The sequence below is a fragment of the Scardinius erythrophthalmus genome, assembly GCF_964197995.2.
Source record: "Scardinius erythrophthalmus genome assembly, chromosome: 22".
Classification (NCBI taxonomy): domain Eukaryota; kingdom Metazoa; phylum Chordata; class Actinopteri; order Cypriniformes; family Leuciscidae; genus Scardinius; species Scardinius erythrophthalmus.
In genome coordinates this window covers 29,864,932-29,882,024 of record NC_138242.1, presented here as the reverse complement: position 1 = coordinate 29,882,024, position 17,093 = coordinate 29,864,932, and the positions used below count along the sequence as shown (strand labels likewise).

Here is a 17,093-nt window from a genome sequence, read left to right as displayed (position 1 = left end):
CACATTTTTGCTTTTGGAAAACCTCCAAGAGAGCCAGAGACCTGCAAATGATTCAAGCAGAGTCAAGAAACGGCCTCTTTGTAATTTATATATTGCTTAATGAGGGGTTGTACAAAAACCAGTAGGAGCTTGTTAGAAAGATTACTGTGCACTGGAGAAAAGCCTCCATTATCATCAGAGCCAAATCCATATTATATTTCACCTACAGGCATTCACACCTGAAAAAGTGGAAGGAATAAAACTAACATTTCTGTGCATTGAACACTTGACTATCAGCTCCGGCTCTGTCACACACCCAGGACCGAACGAGCGAAGATGGGATTTGAACAGGTATCTGGTTAAACATCAAGGAACAGGTGCGTAACTATAGCAACCAGTCAATAATTCTGGAATGACAGGGACCTCTGGTGGCCGATCTGAAATCCCATCTCTCCATCTGTTTTAATGTTGTTAAAACAGAAGTTAAGCCTCAAAGCTAGTCTATTTTACTGTTTGCACAAAGTATTACTCTGAATGTTATTTTGTGCATATGAAGTACTATAAATGCAGTTTAATTACTATATAAGTTTAGGGATTTTTTTATGTTGTTGAAAGAAGTCTCTTCTGCTCACCAAACTGTTAACTGAAAATGTTAATTCATAAAAGCACCAATTTATGCCTGTTTTTCTTAGCAAATAAATAAATAAATAAATAAATCTGTAAACACCAAAAAATCCACAAGTTTGAAGCATCTTTAGTTCACAACCAGACTATTTTTAATTTTGAATCGTTTTAGTCTCTCGTGTAACAAGTTGGAGCCACTTTTTATTTTATTCAGGCCCAGAACTGTTCACAAACGCTCACGTACTTCTGTGGATCATGTGTCTGGCCTTTACTACAGCCTAACAGTAGCAATGGGAAAATTTCGAGTTAGTAAACTGTGATAACACCAAACCCTTGTAACGTACGGTTTTCGTTTGGATGCAAGCATTAAAATCTATAGCTAAATCCATTACATTACAATTAATAATCATTTCACATTTACGTTCATGCATTTAAATTTCTTTCGAACCAGCACATTTAGATGTATTATTTTCAGCTATTTTATTCTTACAATTTATTAGGATGTAGAAACTGAACTGGGACGCTGCGATATAATTTCACAACAATAATATCTTAAAGGTTTGTGTTAATTAAAGATCGAAAACAACAAGCTGTTGAGATTATATTGGTTAATAATATCAATATCATGCATATAAAGTGTCCAGTCCATATGTAACAGGCGATAGCGCCAGTATTAGTAACAGAAGCACATAGCGTTTCAGTGAGGCAGATACAGAGAACTCATTCACACACAAGCACAGTCCTCCACATGCACACACACACACTCACACACACACACATGCATACATGAAAACCCTTAGTGGGAGGAAACACACAATAATATATGCCACGAGATCTTGACGCACATATGCACTGGAAGAAAAATGAAAGATCATATGACATTGTGAGGGCAGAAACCTAGCGCACGACAGCTGCGTTAAAGACATCAGCCAAACTGATGACACAGCTCGAGTTTCAGCTCAAACCAGAGCGAGTGATATAGACGCCGCAAAACGGGGGAGTTTTTTATTGTTTGTTTGTTTATATTTGTGTGTGCGTGCGTCTGTGCGTGTTGTACGGAACGGAGTGAGGTGAGGGAAGGCAGAATATCCACTGCACCACTGTGTGACTGGATTCTTAATGGGAGGGGGGATGGAGAGAGAGAGAGAGGGAGAGAGAGAGAGAGAGAGGTAGGTAGATGGCTTATCATTAAGTCATAATACATACTGGAGGACACAAGTGTGTGGGACGCAGACAGAGTTCAACACAGAACCACAGGAGAGCTCAAACAGGGCCCCTAATGTGAACTAACTACCTCAAGCATGTTCAACATGGAGGCCGAGCTCCATTACCATTACGCCCGCTAGATCTGGTCAAGACGCCCTGCTTATTCATTTATTCCTTTACTGGGAGAATCAGCTTTGCTTGCGGCCATCTGCATTTACCAGGAGCTGCAAAAATAGCCTAATAAAAATGCAACCTTTTTTTGGTCACACTTTAGTTTAGGGTCCAATCCTCACTAAATAATTAACTATCACTTCTGCCTCAGTAAACTTCTAATCACTGCGTATTAATAGTGTGGAAGATTTTTCCCTAAACCTAACTATCTGGGGCGTCTCCAATCGACACCCAATTGATCTTATTAACTGGGGGCGTCTCCAATCGACACCAATACCTTTATCTGGGGCGTCTACAAATCGACACCCAATTCCTTAAACTGGGGCGTCTACTAATCGACACCCGATACCTTTATACTCTAGCTAGGTCTTGCGTCTTCAGTCGACAACTGGCAGAGTCTTACTCTAACTAACTTGCTTCCCTAAACTAGCTCACTTCCTGCACAAACAGACTTCAGCAAATGTCCTTCAAATGCTTTAATCACGGCCGGGAGATCTTCCCGAGCAGTTATCAGGGAATCTCTCCCAAGAAGCAAGGCCGGAGGATCTCAGACAAATTCCATTGAGAATCCCACCAGAAAACACGAATACAACAGTTTTTATAGAATTGAGACAACAAATAAGATTATAATGACTAAAATGTCACCTTCAATATGATTGGTTTAATTGGTTCAAAAGCCCCAACCTTTCCCTCTGTCACTGGCACAAGCAAACTCTGTTTTTGTGATTACTTAACACAAGGTTTGAGAACTAGTCATCTGTCTTGTTTCACTTCCCCTATTTGTTGTTTATACACACACACTCACACACACACACACAATCAAAGTCACAATTTTTCCCCAAAGAGTTTGGGAACATTTAAAAGCATATGAATGTCGTTCCTGCAAGAAAAACAAATGTTAGTTGATTAATTAAAAAATCCATCACAATAGTTAGTAAGGTAGTTGTTAAGTTTACGTATTGAGTAAGATTAAGAGATGTAGAATATGTTCATGCAGAATATGTGCTAATATACAGCCAATATCCTAGTAGTATGCTAATAAGCAACCAATTGGACCCTGAACTAAAGTGTTCCAATTTTTTTCAAGCAGAAATTGCATGGTGACCAATTATGAGATAAAATTGAGTTTGCATAGCTAAGCATCAGCGTAAATGTATGTTTTAGGCCCGCCTATGAATTCATCTGATGCGTTTTGCACACTAAAGAGCTGCTTTTCTGGTTATATTTTAGAAATAACTTGAAGAAATATTGTGCTCTTAAAAATGAAGGTTCTTTATTGGCATTGATGGTTCCACTGAGTCGTTCCACTGCATTAAAAAAAAGACAATCTGTCTATCCACAGGCAGGACCTTCATGTTCCAAACCCTGAAGCTGACACTAGAAGAACTTGAATGTCTTACTGCTTCATCATCTCTTGAAAACATTTAGTGCGAGTTATCTGTTATATCAACCCTCAGCAATGTTGACAATTAACAAATATACATTTAGTAAATATATATATACACCTCAAGTTACAATTTAACCATCATTCAGATAAGAGCTTTTCAAGTCATGGATCAGAATGAGGCGCCAAGTGTGACCCGATTGATTTTGTGGACGAAATGAATTTGTATTTCATGCCAAAACGCTGTTACTGTATACTTTAATGCACAAGAAAGAAAAGAAAAAAAAACATTTTGTGAACAAAATAATCATTCTGTGAATATGATGATTAATTCACCCGCATACACAAAACTAATTTAGTCCATTAAATAGCCAGGTCGCCAGCAACGTCAAGGTCATGGGTTCGAGTCGCAGGGAATGCATGAAAAATACCTTGTAATGCAATGTAAGTGGCTCTGGATAAAAGCATCTGCCAAATGCATATATGTAATGTAAAACGCAATGTTCTGATAGGGTTGCAGACAGCAATGTAAAAGTACATATATAATCATGCATATGAAGAGAAAACACTTGCCATGCATCCAATCAAACTGTATTTTGTTACAGAGTTAGGTAGAGTCACATTTGATGTCAAAGTTTTGTGACAGCTTCACCCTCAAAAACATGCACACAACTACACAAGGTACAAGAAAATTTGACCCATGCACATGACATTAAATAATGAACTTGCTGTGAGCAAAAACCAACAAAATCCAAAAGACATTGTTAAACCAATATAGTCAGCTTTCCTATCTGTTTAGTCAATATCATGTTAATGATTTTGCATATTTTGGGGCTTATGCAGTTCAGGGTAATACTAACACATTTCAATGTTTTATTTCCTTTTGTAAGATGCAAACATTTTTTGCAGGGTGAACTCTGAAGCAAAAGCAGCTCAGAACCAAAACAGCTTTTCCATTTTAGATTTCTGTTGAAGTTGTTGTAGTAGGCTAGGCATGATCACAATCTCAGTCGTCCCTGCAGATGAAACAGTGTGTGTATGCATGGATGTATGGAAACAGGCTAGAGCAGGTGTGTTTTGTGCATGTTTCAGTGGTCGCTGTATTCAGGACCGTGGCTACGGACTTTGCGTAAGATGTTGCGCTGGGTGCAGCATCAGTCCCTGTGTACGGCCACGACGCGCGCGAGCTGCCTGCATACACTCACACAAATGCGCCAGTAGGTTTGTACGCCTCGTACCCCGGATAATCAAATTACATTCGATTTTTACACTTTACAGCGAGCGATTGCGTCGTTTTTCTCTCTCCCAGCGGTGGTATGATCTGTTAACTATATATTCACCGTGTCCGCGCGCACTGACGCGCTCCGGATCTGTGAGAGACACCGAATCAACGGGAGGAAAATCATTAGAAGAAGATTCGTCGAGTCGGCGCGAGGAGAAAGGAAAAGGTACAATGTGCATTTGATTAGATGAATGTTCTCAAATGCTGTGGAACTGATCAATAGGTTTGGTTATCATTCATGCTGTGGGATTGACGGGAATTGGTTTGATTTAGGTTTCCTCGTGTCCAACATGATTCATTAGAAGAGGATCCGGAGGATGTGATGGATGCATGAGAGGAGAACGGTAAGATCTTTCATTCAGAATTCGTTTTATTTATTTATTTAGCTAGTCAGTTCATTTACTTAAATATTTATTCATAGCAATGAATCTGGCCGTTGGAATTGTGATGATTTCGCAGTTGTCAGTTGCGTTAATGATGGCTTGGCTTGATTTGCATTTTTCTTTCTCATTATCCGTGAATTACACAGACACCCGTGTGCCATTTTGTTGCGCGTCTTCGAGGGAGCGCGCGCGCGTGTCGGGGCCTCACTTGTGTATTTCACGCGCGTACGGCGGTCTCCGTTAAGACGCCGCAGTCACTAACGCATTCAGATGCACCGATTTACTCACATAAGAACATCAGATCCACTGCAGTCTCTGGCATGGTGGAGGCTGCATCTGATGCCTTATGAAGGTTAATTAATAATCAATATAATGGCTTATGAAATAGATGTTTAATCCATGCATTTGACTCGTTTTTTGGCCTGTGGCTGGTTTTAACGAAGCCGTAGTGCAAACAGAGCGCCGCCACCCAACCGGATTCCGACATCCAGCATCTGCAAATCAATTTAGCGTTGTCATGGTTACAGTGAAGCTGCACCACCGCACCTGTGACACACACACACACACACACACACACACTAAAGATGCGCCTGTGTGTGATGATGGACAAAGATGTTAGAGCCATATTAGAACAAAACGTTGAATTAAAATCGATTGAAATAATCGTTGAATATTCATCTGAAATATTTCTGATGTAAGACAGTGTGTGTATTTGCATGCACAATCTTACTTTATAAATAATAAACGTGCTCTGTTATAAGTTAAAGGTCGTAAACTTTTGAAACAAACCCGACTGGCATTAGTTTCCCATTACCTCGATTTTGCTCTGCATGTAGGCTAAATACCCTCACCCGTGCTTTGGCGGCTTATTCACCGTGCGCATGTGTTCTGCGCATGCCTGCTTTGATGTCAAAATGGATTAATAAAAGTGATAATTTCAAATGTAACGCAAACATGTTTTTCTTGTGCCTTGGGTTTGTTGGATGATTTTTGATCGTTTTTAATGAGTGCATGATCTTACACTGATTATGTCTCTAATAAATGTGTGAGTTCATGTAACCGCCTTGAAACGTGTTGTTTTATTAGGTAAATGTCACATCGTTTAAAGTGAAAAAAAAAAAGAAGAAGGTTGGAACTCCTGCATTTTTGCCCATATTACCTCAATTCCAGTTTGTATGTAAACCTTTTCTGGTGTCCAAATATTTTCTTTCTTCTTCTGTGTCTATTGGTTTCCATTTTGATGTCAGTAATTTCATATAAACATGGTGGTGTTGAGCTCGGAGTCGGACTTTTGGTTTAGAGTTCATTTCTAGTCAATCTTACACCTTAAAGCTAAAAGACTTAAAGACTGGTCTGGTTTATGAACGTTTTATGAGTAAAATTCAGAAAAAACAACATTTGTTTAAATATAGGCAGCATTTACTCTGAACAAACTAATCCTGCTGCTAGTGCATGACTGTCATCCAACATTCGTCATTATTCTCTGTTTATTCATTGTAAGCTTCAGTGTTCAGACATGAGAGTGGTTTACCTCTTGGTTTAAATATTGGCAGCATTTACTAAAATTCTTGCAGTCTGTTTATACAAACTAAACATTCGTCATTATTCTCTATTTATTCATTATAAACATCAGTGTTCAGAAATGAGAGTTGTTTACCTCTTGCTCGTATGCACAGTGGTTGCACACGCACATTTCTTTGTACAGTTTGTATTAAATGTCTGTTTTCATTTACATAAGTACTAATGTGAATATTGTATTATTGTATGTTCTCATTATTCTACGTTTTATGTTTACAGAACCACACATCTATGCACATTTAATAAAGAATACTAATTTGCAAATATAAGTTTAGAGCTGGACATTGTTCTGACCGGACAAACCTGTTGCCCTCAGCCAGTCAAATTAAAAATTAAACCTCAAATGTTTTTTCAGTCAAGGCCAGACCAATCCAAGTCTGGAAGGTTGAAAAAGAAAGACTGTGTTATTGACTACAGCTGTGGCTGCTCAATGTTTATAAGTAATAAAAGTGGAAATAATTTGAAATTACAATTCTGCTTTGACTGGGCTAGAGGTCACAGTATTTAGTTACACAGGTCACAGTTTTTAGTTGCTGATGTTCTGACCCTAACACCCTTAGCTAAATGAAATACGATAAGCTGTACATATATGCAGTTTTTGACCTCCTTCGTCCTTTCTCTCTCTCGCGCGCGTTCCCCGTCCCGTGTTTTTCTTCCAGTAAGCAAGGCCAGTGCTGACTGTGATGATTGTGATGGCAAGCAGAAGACTCCCGTAGCAGCATCCAGTGCTGTTGACAACTGTGTGGATTACACTTTGATGCCACAAGATACCTGATTCCACAAGTTAATCGTAAAAAAAGTTAATTCTCTTTCTTGTTTTGTGGATGTTGTCATTCAAAATACACTTCCATATTTATTATTTATCATAAAATTAACATTTAAGAAGTTTTGAGGGTTTTTGGTGCTCACTATTTGCTTTGTTTTGTTCAGGAAAGGGGCAGGACATGATTCAGTTGCCATGCAGGCTGCTATCGTAACAGGCTTTTTCAGCCCCTCCCCCCTTATCTGGTTGGTCCAACTGTTGTTGTGGCCACACCTCCTTGGACCTCGATTGGCCGAAGCCAGTCCTGCCTGCCCCAATCCCTGCAGCTGTTCCAATCAAGCCAGTCGAGTGATCTGTACCAGAAAAGGCTTAAATGAAGTTCCACAGAGTATCTCGTCCAATACGCGATACCTCAACCTCCAGGAGAACACCATACAGGTAACCTCCTTGATACCCTAAATATATACGTTTTCTTCATGAAAACTGCATGCCGAAATTAGCTAAAAATAAACATTTTGGATTTCTTGCAATGACTTGCAGAGCCTTAGTGTCAAACATACTTGGTTAGTCTTTGTTTACAAGCTTTGTTAGTTAGACCTTCCAATTCAACAACCATCAGGCATTGTAGATCAGTCATCTCCAATCACAGAGTGACAGATGGTCACGCATACGCACATACTGAAATAGAACAAAATATCAAAGATGCAACATTGGTGGGTTCTGCAGAACAGGCTAAACCTTAACAATATAGATTCAGAAGATGCAGTAACCCCGCTCCAGAATGTGTCAGCTGTTATAACTAACAATATTCTCTTCCTCTCTTCTTCTTCTTCTGCAGTTGATCAGGTCAGACACCTTCAAGCACCTAAATCATCTGGAAATTTTACAGTTGTCTAAGAACCATATTCGTCAGATAGAAGTGGGAGCGTTCAATGGCCTTCCCAATCTCATCACCCTGGAGCTTTTTGACAACAGACTCCCACTGGTACCATCACAGGCGTTTGAGTACCTGAGCAAGCTGCGTGAACTCTGGCTAAGGAACAACCCCATAGAGACACTCCCAGCGTACGCCTTCCACCGCGTGCCGTCACTGCGACGGTTAGACCTCGGTGAGTTGCGCAAACTCAGTTTCATCTCGGAGGCCGCATTCGAAGGGTTGCTGAACCTACGTTTCCTGAATCTGGGCATGTGCGGGCTTAAGGACGTACCCAACTTGACGCCTCTCGTGCGGCTAGAGGAACTGGAGCTGTCGGGAAACCAGCTGGGCGTGGTGCGTCCTGGATCGTTCCAAGGCCTGGTGTCTCTACGCAAACTGTGGCTCATGCACTCTCGGATCACTGTCATTGAGAGGAATGCCTTTGATGACCTCAAGAACCTGGAGGAGCTCAATCTGTCGCATAACTCTCTGCATTCATTGCCACACGATCTCTTCACTCCACTGCAGCAGTTAGAGCGTGTCCATCTGAACCACAACCCTTGGGTTTGCAACTGTGATGTTCTGTGGTTGAGTTGGTGGCTTAAAGAAACCGTACCTGATAACTCCACTTGTTGTGCCCGATGCCATGCCCCACCAGGTACTAAGGGCAGGTACATTGGTGACCTTGACCAGAGAGACTTCACCTGCTATGCACCTGTGATTGTGGAGCCGCCAACGGACCTGAACGTGACCGAGGGAATGGCAGCGGAGCTAAAATGCCGCAGCGGGACATCCATGACTTCTGTTAATTGGTTGACCCCCAATGGGACCTTGATGACCCATGGAGCGTACAAGGTCCGGATCTCTGTCCTGCATGATGGAACCTTGAATTTCACCAATGTGACCATGCAAGACACCGGACCATACACCTGTATGGTCACCAACTCTGCTGGCAACACCACAGCAACTGCTGTGTTGAACGTCTCAGCTCCTGATCCAGGCAATGGTTACAGCTACTTCACAACTGTCACTGTTGAAACTTTAGAGACGGGGCAAGAAGGGCACGAATCAGCTCGGCAGTTCGTCAACGAGACGATTATTAGCTTTGGACCAACAGCTGCAACTGCATCAGCAGGTCCCACTGGTTCGATGCTGTCCTCCTTGTCACCGCGATCTACGCGTGCACCCGATCGCCCGTTCACCGTCTCCATCACAGACGTCGCCAACCTGTCGGGTCTTGAGGACGTAATGAAGACAACTAAGATCATCATAGGCTGCTTTGTGGCCATAACCTTCATGGCGGCCGTGATGCTGGTCGTCTTCTACAAGCTTCGCAAGCAGCACCAACTGCACAAACACCACGGCCCGGCGCGCGCCATTGAGATCATCAACGTCGAAGATGAGATTGGATCTGCGGGAACTAGTGGCATCACTGGAGGGAGCACTGTCCACACCGGAGCGGGAACTGGTGGAGGAAGCGGGCAGAGTCCAAGGATTCATGAACCTGAGATCATGACCCTGCCGAGCGTTGGGCAGTCGGATCACCTGAACCACTACTACAAAGCGCACCACTTTAACAACAACGTGCTGGGCTTAAACATGACCACTGGAATGCTCAACAACAAACCCAATCTTTCCTCCCAAAATCAGGCTTCGACCATGAAAATAGGGACCGGTGACACCATCCCTGGCTCGACCTCACCTCCCCTGCCAATCCCCATCCCAATGGCGATGACTTTCCATGGAACTCTGAAAGGCCTTAGTCACGTTCCCAATATGCAGACTGAGCCGCTGTTGCTATCGAATGGCTCCAAGGAGAGCGTTCAGGAGACCCAGATCTGATTACTCACATACACATGCAGGAAGGGAAGTAGACTGGTTTTGACGCCAGTGTGACTGTCAAGTCTTTGAGATTATGGAACTCCGTCCCTTTCCGACAGATTCTATGGAATATTCCGTTCAGTGAACAGAGAGACAGGATTTTACTGACGTGGACATGGCGCTATTGAGTACATATGTGCCAAAGCAAGCGTCTTTTTTGCAGTTCTTTTTGAGTTGTGTCCGCGTATAAAAAAATATAGTCTATATTAAAGTAGTGTAATTACTTAAGTGTTGGTTTGCCACAGTCCAGCGACACAGAGTACACACACCGATGTACAGCAGCTAACAGACCTGTATAAAAGCATACACACATTTACACTCCCCGGAGGTTGACATCATTATTCATTGTACTCACCTCGGTAGGTAGTGTACCTGTGTGTGTGTGTGTGTGTGTGTGTGTGTGTGTGTGTGTGTGTGTGTGTGTGTGTAAGGGACAGTATTAACTGAGACTGATTCAGAAATAAAGACTTAAACTGCTGTGATCCAGAATACATGCTCATGGTCACTCTGCTTCATGATGACATTCTGAATCTAGCACAAGTGAGGATCAGTTCATAAGCTCAGAAATCTGAACTCTAAAAGACACCATTTTCAGGGTGACACACATCATACCTAGAGGAGAGGGCAGAGAGAAGAAGCCTTTCCCTGTGAACAATAAGAGTTACTTGGCTGCTGTCCTCAGCAAAGGTACCATAGTACCTCCCAACAAGCCGCCATAGTGCAAACTCTCTGTGCATATCTACGTTTGAAGAGATCGTGAGTGTCATATGTTTGTCTTTTCGCCTGTCAGCGCTGAAATGAAGAGTAACAGCAGTGTGTAAGGGCTATTTCACTGGCATTGGGTGTTTTTGATGTGCGCAGAACGTATCTGGACTTAAAGCCAACATGAAGCGCCATTTAACTTCTGTAGTATTTCTATGTGAAACATTGGATGCAGGGCGGGACTTGACTTTATCCATCGGGAATTGATTGGATCGTGAAAAGTGGGTGTACCAGAATGGAGCCAGGAGGGATTTGTGATTCTAGCCGAAATGGAAAGTCGTTTCAGAGGCGGAGCAGGTTACAGTTTGATAAAAAAAAAATCGAGATTTTTTTTTTTTTTTTTTTTTTGGCTTGGCATAATGTGCACAGTTGAATCGTGCACAATAAGTCCAGGAATGTGTGTTAGGAAAGTAAATAGTGTCCATTTTGAGTTCATGTTGACTTTAAAATAAGCTGTATTAAAGCTTTGAAATATACTGGGATACGCAGCACAGGAGAATTTCATTGACTTGAAAATTTTAGATTTTTAACAGAGACAGAATGAAAGACATCGTGAAAATGTCCAGATTTTTCTGACGAAAGATTTTGCAATATGACATGTAATCTTATGTAAAGATTTTCAAGTATACTGTTTATAGACCAAATCAGTGGGTTTGGGTTCAAGGGGCTGGTTAAGGGTCAGGGTTCAGGGAATGGGAATACCGCTCTTTGGGCCACTTCAGATTCAACGTTAGCCATCCAGTTGGCGAAACTTGTATGCCTCACTTTCAGAGAGTATTTTCTTTGAAGAGATTTGTGGACTGACAGTCCTTCGTGGGAGCCATACAACAACTGCTGACTACATAAAGCGATCTATTGATCAAGTTCCTCATTCTTGAATGGCTTTGAAGTTGTATAATAACAATGTGCAATGTGCCATTAACTGGAGTAGAGTACACATGCGTGTATTATTGTAATTGCTGCATTAAACTTTATTCGGTTTTTAATTTCCAATTCATCATCTTTTTATCAAACTGTTGTTGTTAAAATTGATTCATCCTTTTGCAAATGGTGGGAACTTTCATTAATCAAGCTGGACTTCATTTGACCGACTGGGCAATTGTTTTCTCCATCGACATTATTCATTTTTTGTTGAAGTGCTATACATAGCTCAGCAACCTGAGGACATTATATCCCTCTCAAATGTCTCCCTGCTATTCTTCATAATGGAATTATAGGACAAACTCTATTTTTTCTGTTTCTTTTATTGCTTCCCCTCTTTCTCCCTACAGTATGAAAGCTGATTGTGTTTGAATATCCAGTGGAGTTGCTTAGCAACAACATCATTGCCAGGAAATGCTCTTAAAAGCTTATTGTAGCACCTGACCCTCATCGGCTGATGCGGCGCATAGGTAGGGCAGAATTACGTCAGTATCACATAAGCAAAAGGTTAGTTAATGTGAGGAACGTGTTCTCTGCCTCGCTTTGTGTCCTCGACGCCTAAAAACTGCACATTGAGCTGGGAAAGATATGTGATGATCTTACAAACACACATGCTGGCATGTTTGCATTGAACCCGGATCCAAAATTTGCATAACAGATTTGAACATTTTTTGCCTGTTGAATGGTATTGATTTTGGTGGAACACATCTGTATAATTCCGAGCGCAATGATAAAGCAGTTACCACAATTGAACCTTGATTTGGCCAATTAGCCGTATTAGGTTGGAAAAATTCTAATTCTAGAGAGCATTTTTGGTGCAAGATGAGACATAGTCTGTACATTTTAAATGCAAATATATATATATATATATATATATATATATATATATATATATATATATATATATATATATGATCATTTTGGAGTTTTTTTTTTTTTTTTTTTTAAAGAGTACACCAGCATATTGCTAACATATATCAACTACAAACAAGTGTAGTTGATACAGACAGGCGTTATAGCCAGCAAACCTCACCTTTAACCTTTCCATACCTCTATTTTATCATATAAACTTGTGAAATGCAAAATGGCTAAACCCTGACCTGCCCCAGACAGTGTGTCAGAGTTCAGATGCGTGTTTCGTCCTGTAGCAGGTTGTTCTTCTCCTCTATGCATCCTCTCTGCGGTCAGAAAAATCACATTACCCTTACGGCTACTGAGAGACAATTCATCTAAACCTTTCCCCGTTTCAGAAAGCTGCTCTGAGCTGATTTCACTGGCTGTGAGATGAAGACACTGAGGCTGAGATCCTTGTTGCAGTGTGTTTTAAGACGAGGCATGGAAGCTGTTTCTGAATCAGCGCAGAAAGATTGTATTATGAAGCAGTTTCATCACTGTAGACTCTCGATGTGGTGGGTCTTTCTCTCTCCGTATCTCTCTATCACGTTCTCACACTGACCATGTGTTCATATATTGCCATGTATATAATCTAAAGATGTAAATATTCTCTATTTTTTGACTTACCATGAGCAGAACACGCGTTCTTCAGGATTTGAAACAGAACTAAGCTTTTTGGAAACTATCTGCATTTCTCTCTCCTTCTATTTATGGGTGAATCCCATGAAAACAGGTCAAATTTCACCACAGTATCATCATATTGTGCATATAGAAAAATAATGCTGTTTTTTTTTTTTTTTTTTTTTTTTTTTGCTTTGTGGCATTTTTAACTAATTTTCCTACTAATTATTATTAAAATCTTGATATTTTGTTTGTAATTTCCAATTTTCTGTGTGTGCTTTAATAAATAAACATTTTGTATAAGTACTACAATCATACATTAAAAATACACACATATATATATATATTTCTTTTTTGCAATGTTGAGAATAATTATTATTCTCTCCTTTTTTCTGAGAAATTGTCCGAGAAAAAAAGAAAAGAAAAAAAATCTGTTATGAAAATGACACATTGCAAAAAAAAAAATAATAATAATAATAATGGGTTTTATTCTCACTATTATTAAACAAACTAAAATAAGATTTTGGGGTGAAATTTGACCCGAAACCAGTTCTTTGCAGGTTTTGTGAGATTCACTCATATATTTCTCTTATTCTGTCTTTAGAACAACAAACTCCTCAAGAAAAAAAAAAAAAAACGAAAAAAAAAAGAAAAAACTTAGAATTAATCTTTTTTGCATTAAAAAAAAGAAACATACAGCACTGCTGATATCGGCTTTGTTCTTCATCTGTTTACCTATTTATTTGTACTGAGTATTTTTTAGTTGATTTGGTTTCTTTGTTGATGCTGTGTGGTTCGGCTGTGAAGAGCTATAGTTGGTTGGCCATCAGTTCCGGGTCAAAGGTTGTGGCAAATGCTTAACTGTGCGTGTTGAGCCTCTGCACTATGCCATTCGCTACACAGACGCTCTTTACCAATAAAACATGGACATTTTGGCTTTAGAACTCTGACTGTGTGTCTTTATGCTCAACTTTGATTAAAGCTGCTGACAACAATCCATAACCTGAGATATTTGTGAAAGTGTTGCACAGCCTAAGACTCTGTAAACAGCAAAGAAAGGGGAGTGGCCTGTGCCTTTTTTTTAGCCAATCAGTAATGCTGTCTGGATGTGACTCATGTCTGTGGAGGGAGGGGTTTTGAAAAGAGGGCGTGGTCTGATTCAACAGCAGAGCAAATGGTAAAATTGCTTAAAGCACAATTTCTTTCTTTAGTTATTTCTTTCTGCAGTTTCTAGATGAGTAAATCAACTGGCTGTTATTCAAGACCCAGAGCCAACACAGGACAATTATTCATCATACTAAAATGTCCTAAACTGAAAACTAAAAGCCAAACACTGAAATATTGCCATGAAATGCACACATAAAATTGGAGGAGGACACTGGCTGAATGAGAAAACTGATCTTATGATTTCTTTGGCTCGTCTTTGAATCTGGTTTCGCCAGCACAAAACAAATGGTGTACAAACCATATTTATCCTCATTGCAATACACTTTAGTTTAGGGTCCAATTCTCGCTATTAACTAGTTTTTTATTAGCATGCATATCACTAGGATATTGGCTGTTTATTAGTACTTATAAAGCACATATTAATGCCTTATTCTGCATGAATACCTACCCAATACTTAAACTTAACTACCTTACTTACTATTGAGAAGCAGTAATACACGAAGATGTAGTTAATATTGAGAACTGGACCCTAAACTAAAGCGTGACCTTATTTTGCTCTCCTAACTATGCATGTTTACAGTAAGTTGCATTTTATTATTTGTATTCAACAGATGTTACCGTGACCTTGCGACCCACATCAAGCCTCTGATTCTCAGACACACACGTGTACAGTCAATACCGCAAAATACACGCCATAGAGCGGCCGGGTTAGTTTGGGATAATGACCGGATGACTGTACATGGTCCCACTTATTACACAGCTACTATATGAACCGATTCAAGTGTAAATGATTCTGAGAGAAATTAAGCTCGGTGAACTGTAGAGTTTAGCGTCATTATACTAGAATATTTGGCAGCAGAATGCTTTGATTGACCAAAGAAACAAGTCATTTGGAATATGACATTTAGATTACCGGTTGAAAGTTTGGAATAATTACGATTATTTTATGTTCACCAAGGCTGCAGTTATTTGATGAAAAATACAGTAAAAACCGTAATACCGTGAAATGTTTTAACATTTAAAATTGCTGTTTTCTACAGTAAGTGAATATATTGCAAAATGTCATTTATTCATGTGATCAAAACTATATTTTCAGTATCATTACTCCAGTCTTCAGTGTCACATGATCCTTCAGAAATCACTCTAATATGATGATTTAATGCTCAAGAAACATTTCTGAATATTATCAATGCTAAAAAGAGTGCTACATTTTTCAGGATTCTCTGATGAATTAGCCTGGTTAAAACCAGACCATTCTCAGTAGTAACTGAGTTATGGTCTGGCAAAGCTTCATTAATAACTCATTTCCAAAGGGGCGTCACCAACGGACGTCGCTCAAATGCCTCTGGGGGCAATTGGATAGACCTAAAACCAATCAGAGCGATCGTCATCGTGTAAAGCCGTATGCTGCATCCTAAGTTACACTACGCCATAAAAGTATGTACTCTTTTTGTGAAGAAAAGGTATTTACTTTTGAATGTGCAGCAAAAAAGTAGGCAAGCTTTGGGACATACTACTTCGTCATCTTTATCGGACGGATCTGTCGCGTGCATCCTGTCACGTAAACTGCCCTGTCAATCATCGTGTCACAGTTAAAATCCTCTATTAAATCTAATTTAATTTCCTACCGTTTCGGAGAGAAATGTAGTAGCACGTTCATCTGCCAGTGGGTCTTTCATGGAGACTCTCCTCATGTGTTTGTAATTTGAATATAATAATGCATTTAAAAGTTGGTGCGCTTCACCAATGGACGTCGCTCAAATGCCTCTGGGTGCAACTGGATAGACCTAAAACCAATCAGAGCGATCGTCATCGTGTAAAGCCCGCCTCAACGTTTCTGATTGGTGCCGCGATTTGGACGGATTAGAAATGGGCTTGAATGGGCTCTTTGCCAGACTACTTGCAGAGCAAATCTAAATTTGCCGGAAGTTGTCTGGGTTTTCCCAGGCTACTGATGAATAGAAAGTTCAAAAGAATTCATTTGAAATCTAAATCTTTTGTAACATTATAAATGTGTCACTTTGATAAATTGAATGCATCCTTGCTGAATAAACATTAAATTATTTCTTTCTTTTTTTTAAATCTTACATTAAACTTTGTATGGTAATATATCACGGTTTCCACGTAAATATGAACCGTTTCCAACATTGATAATAATCAGAAATGTTGATTGAGAATGTAGAATGATTTGTGAAGGATCATGTGACGCTGAAGACTGGAGTAATGATGCTGAAAACTCAGCTTTGATCACAGGATATAAATTACACTTTACTATATATTCACACAGAAAACAGCTGTTTAAAATTGTAAAAATAGTTCACATTTTTACAGCATTTTTTTATCAGATAAATGCAGCCTTGGAGAGGCTCAAAAATCACGATTATTCCAAACTTTTGAGCAGTAATGTAAAGCTAAAGTGGATGTGCACACGTCGCCGTCTTCCTGTGGCCTCACCTATACGACACACACTTCCTGCACACACTCCCCGCTCTGGCTGCAGCGTTTCCATAGCAACTGTGAAATGTGGGAAACCCTCTGTCCTTCAGAGAGGAGTGAGGGGG

The 17,093-nt window shown here is 40.1% G+C and overlaps 1 protein-coding gene and 1 gene segment (V, D, J or C); both read left to right on the top strand.

The window, feature by feature from the left end:
• LOC308682903 (Ig kappa chain V region 4135-like) overlaps positions 1 to 17,093 on the top strand; it is a 1,009,768-nt gene that overhangs the window by 924,992 nt on the left and 67,683 nt on the right.
• lrrc4bb (leucine rich repeat containing 4Bb) lies at positions 63 to 12,609 on the top strand. Of its 3 annotated transcripts, none has more exons than XM_081352897.1 (5): positions 63 to 4,581; positions 4,674 to 4,990; positions 7,267 to 7,406; positions 7,538 to 7,808; positions 8,209 to 12,609. In XM_081352897.1, the coding sequence occupies exons 4-5, from the start codon at positions 7,566 to 7,568 to the stop codon at positions 10,126 to 10,128; spliced, it is 2,163 nt and encodes a 720-aa protein (XP_081209023.1). In that variant the 5' UTR covers positions 63 to 4,581; positions 4,674 to 4,990; positions 7,267 to 7,406; positions 7,538 to 7,565; the 3' UTR covers positions 10,129 to 12,609. The 3 variants fall into 3 exon arrangements, with proteins under 3 accessions (XP_081209023.1, XP_081209022.1, XP_081209021.1); XM_081352896.1 differs by having other exon boundaries at positions 63 to 4,812; positions 4,920 to 4,990; XM_081352895.1 differs by having other exon boundaries at positions 63 to 4,990; positions 7,267 to 7,397.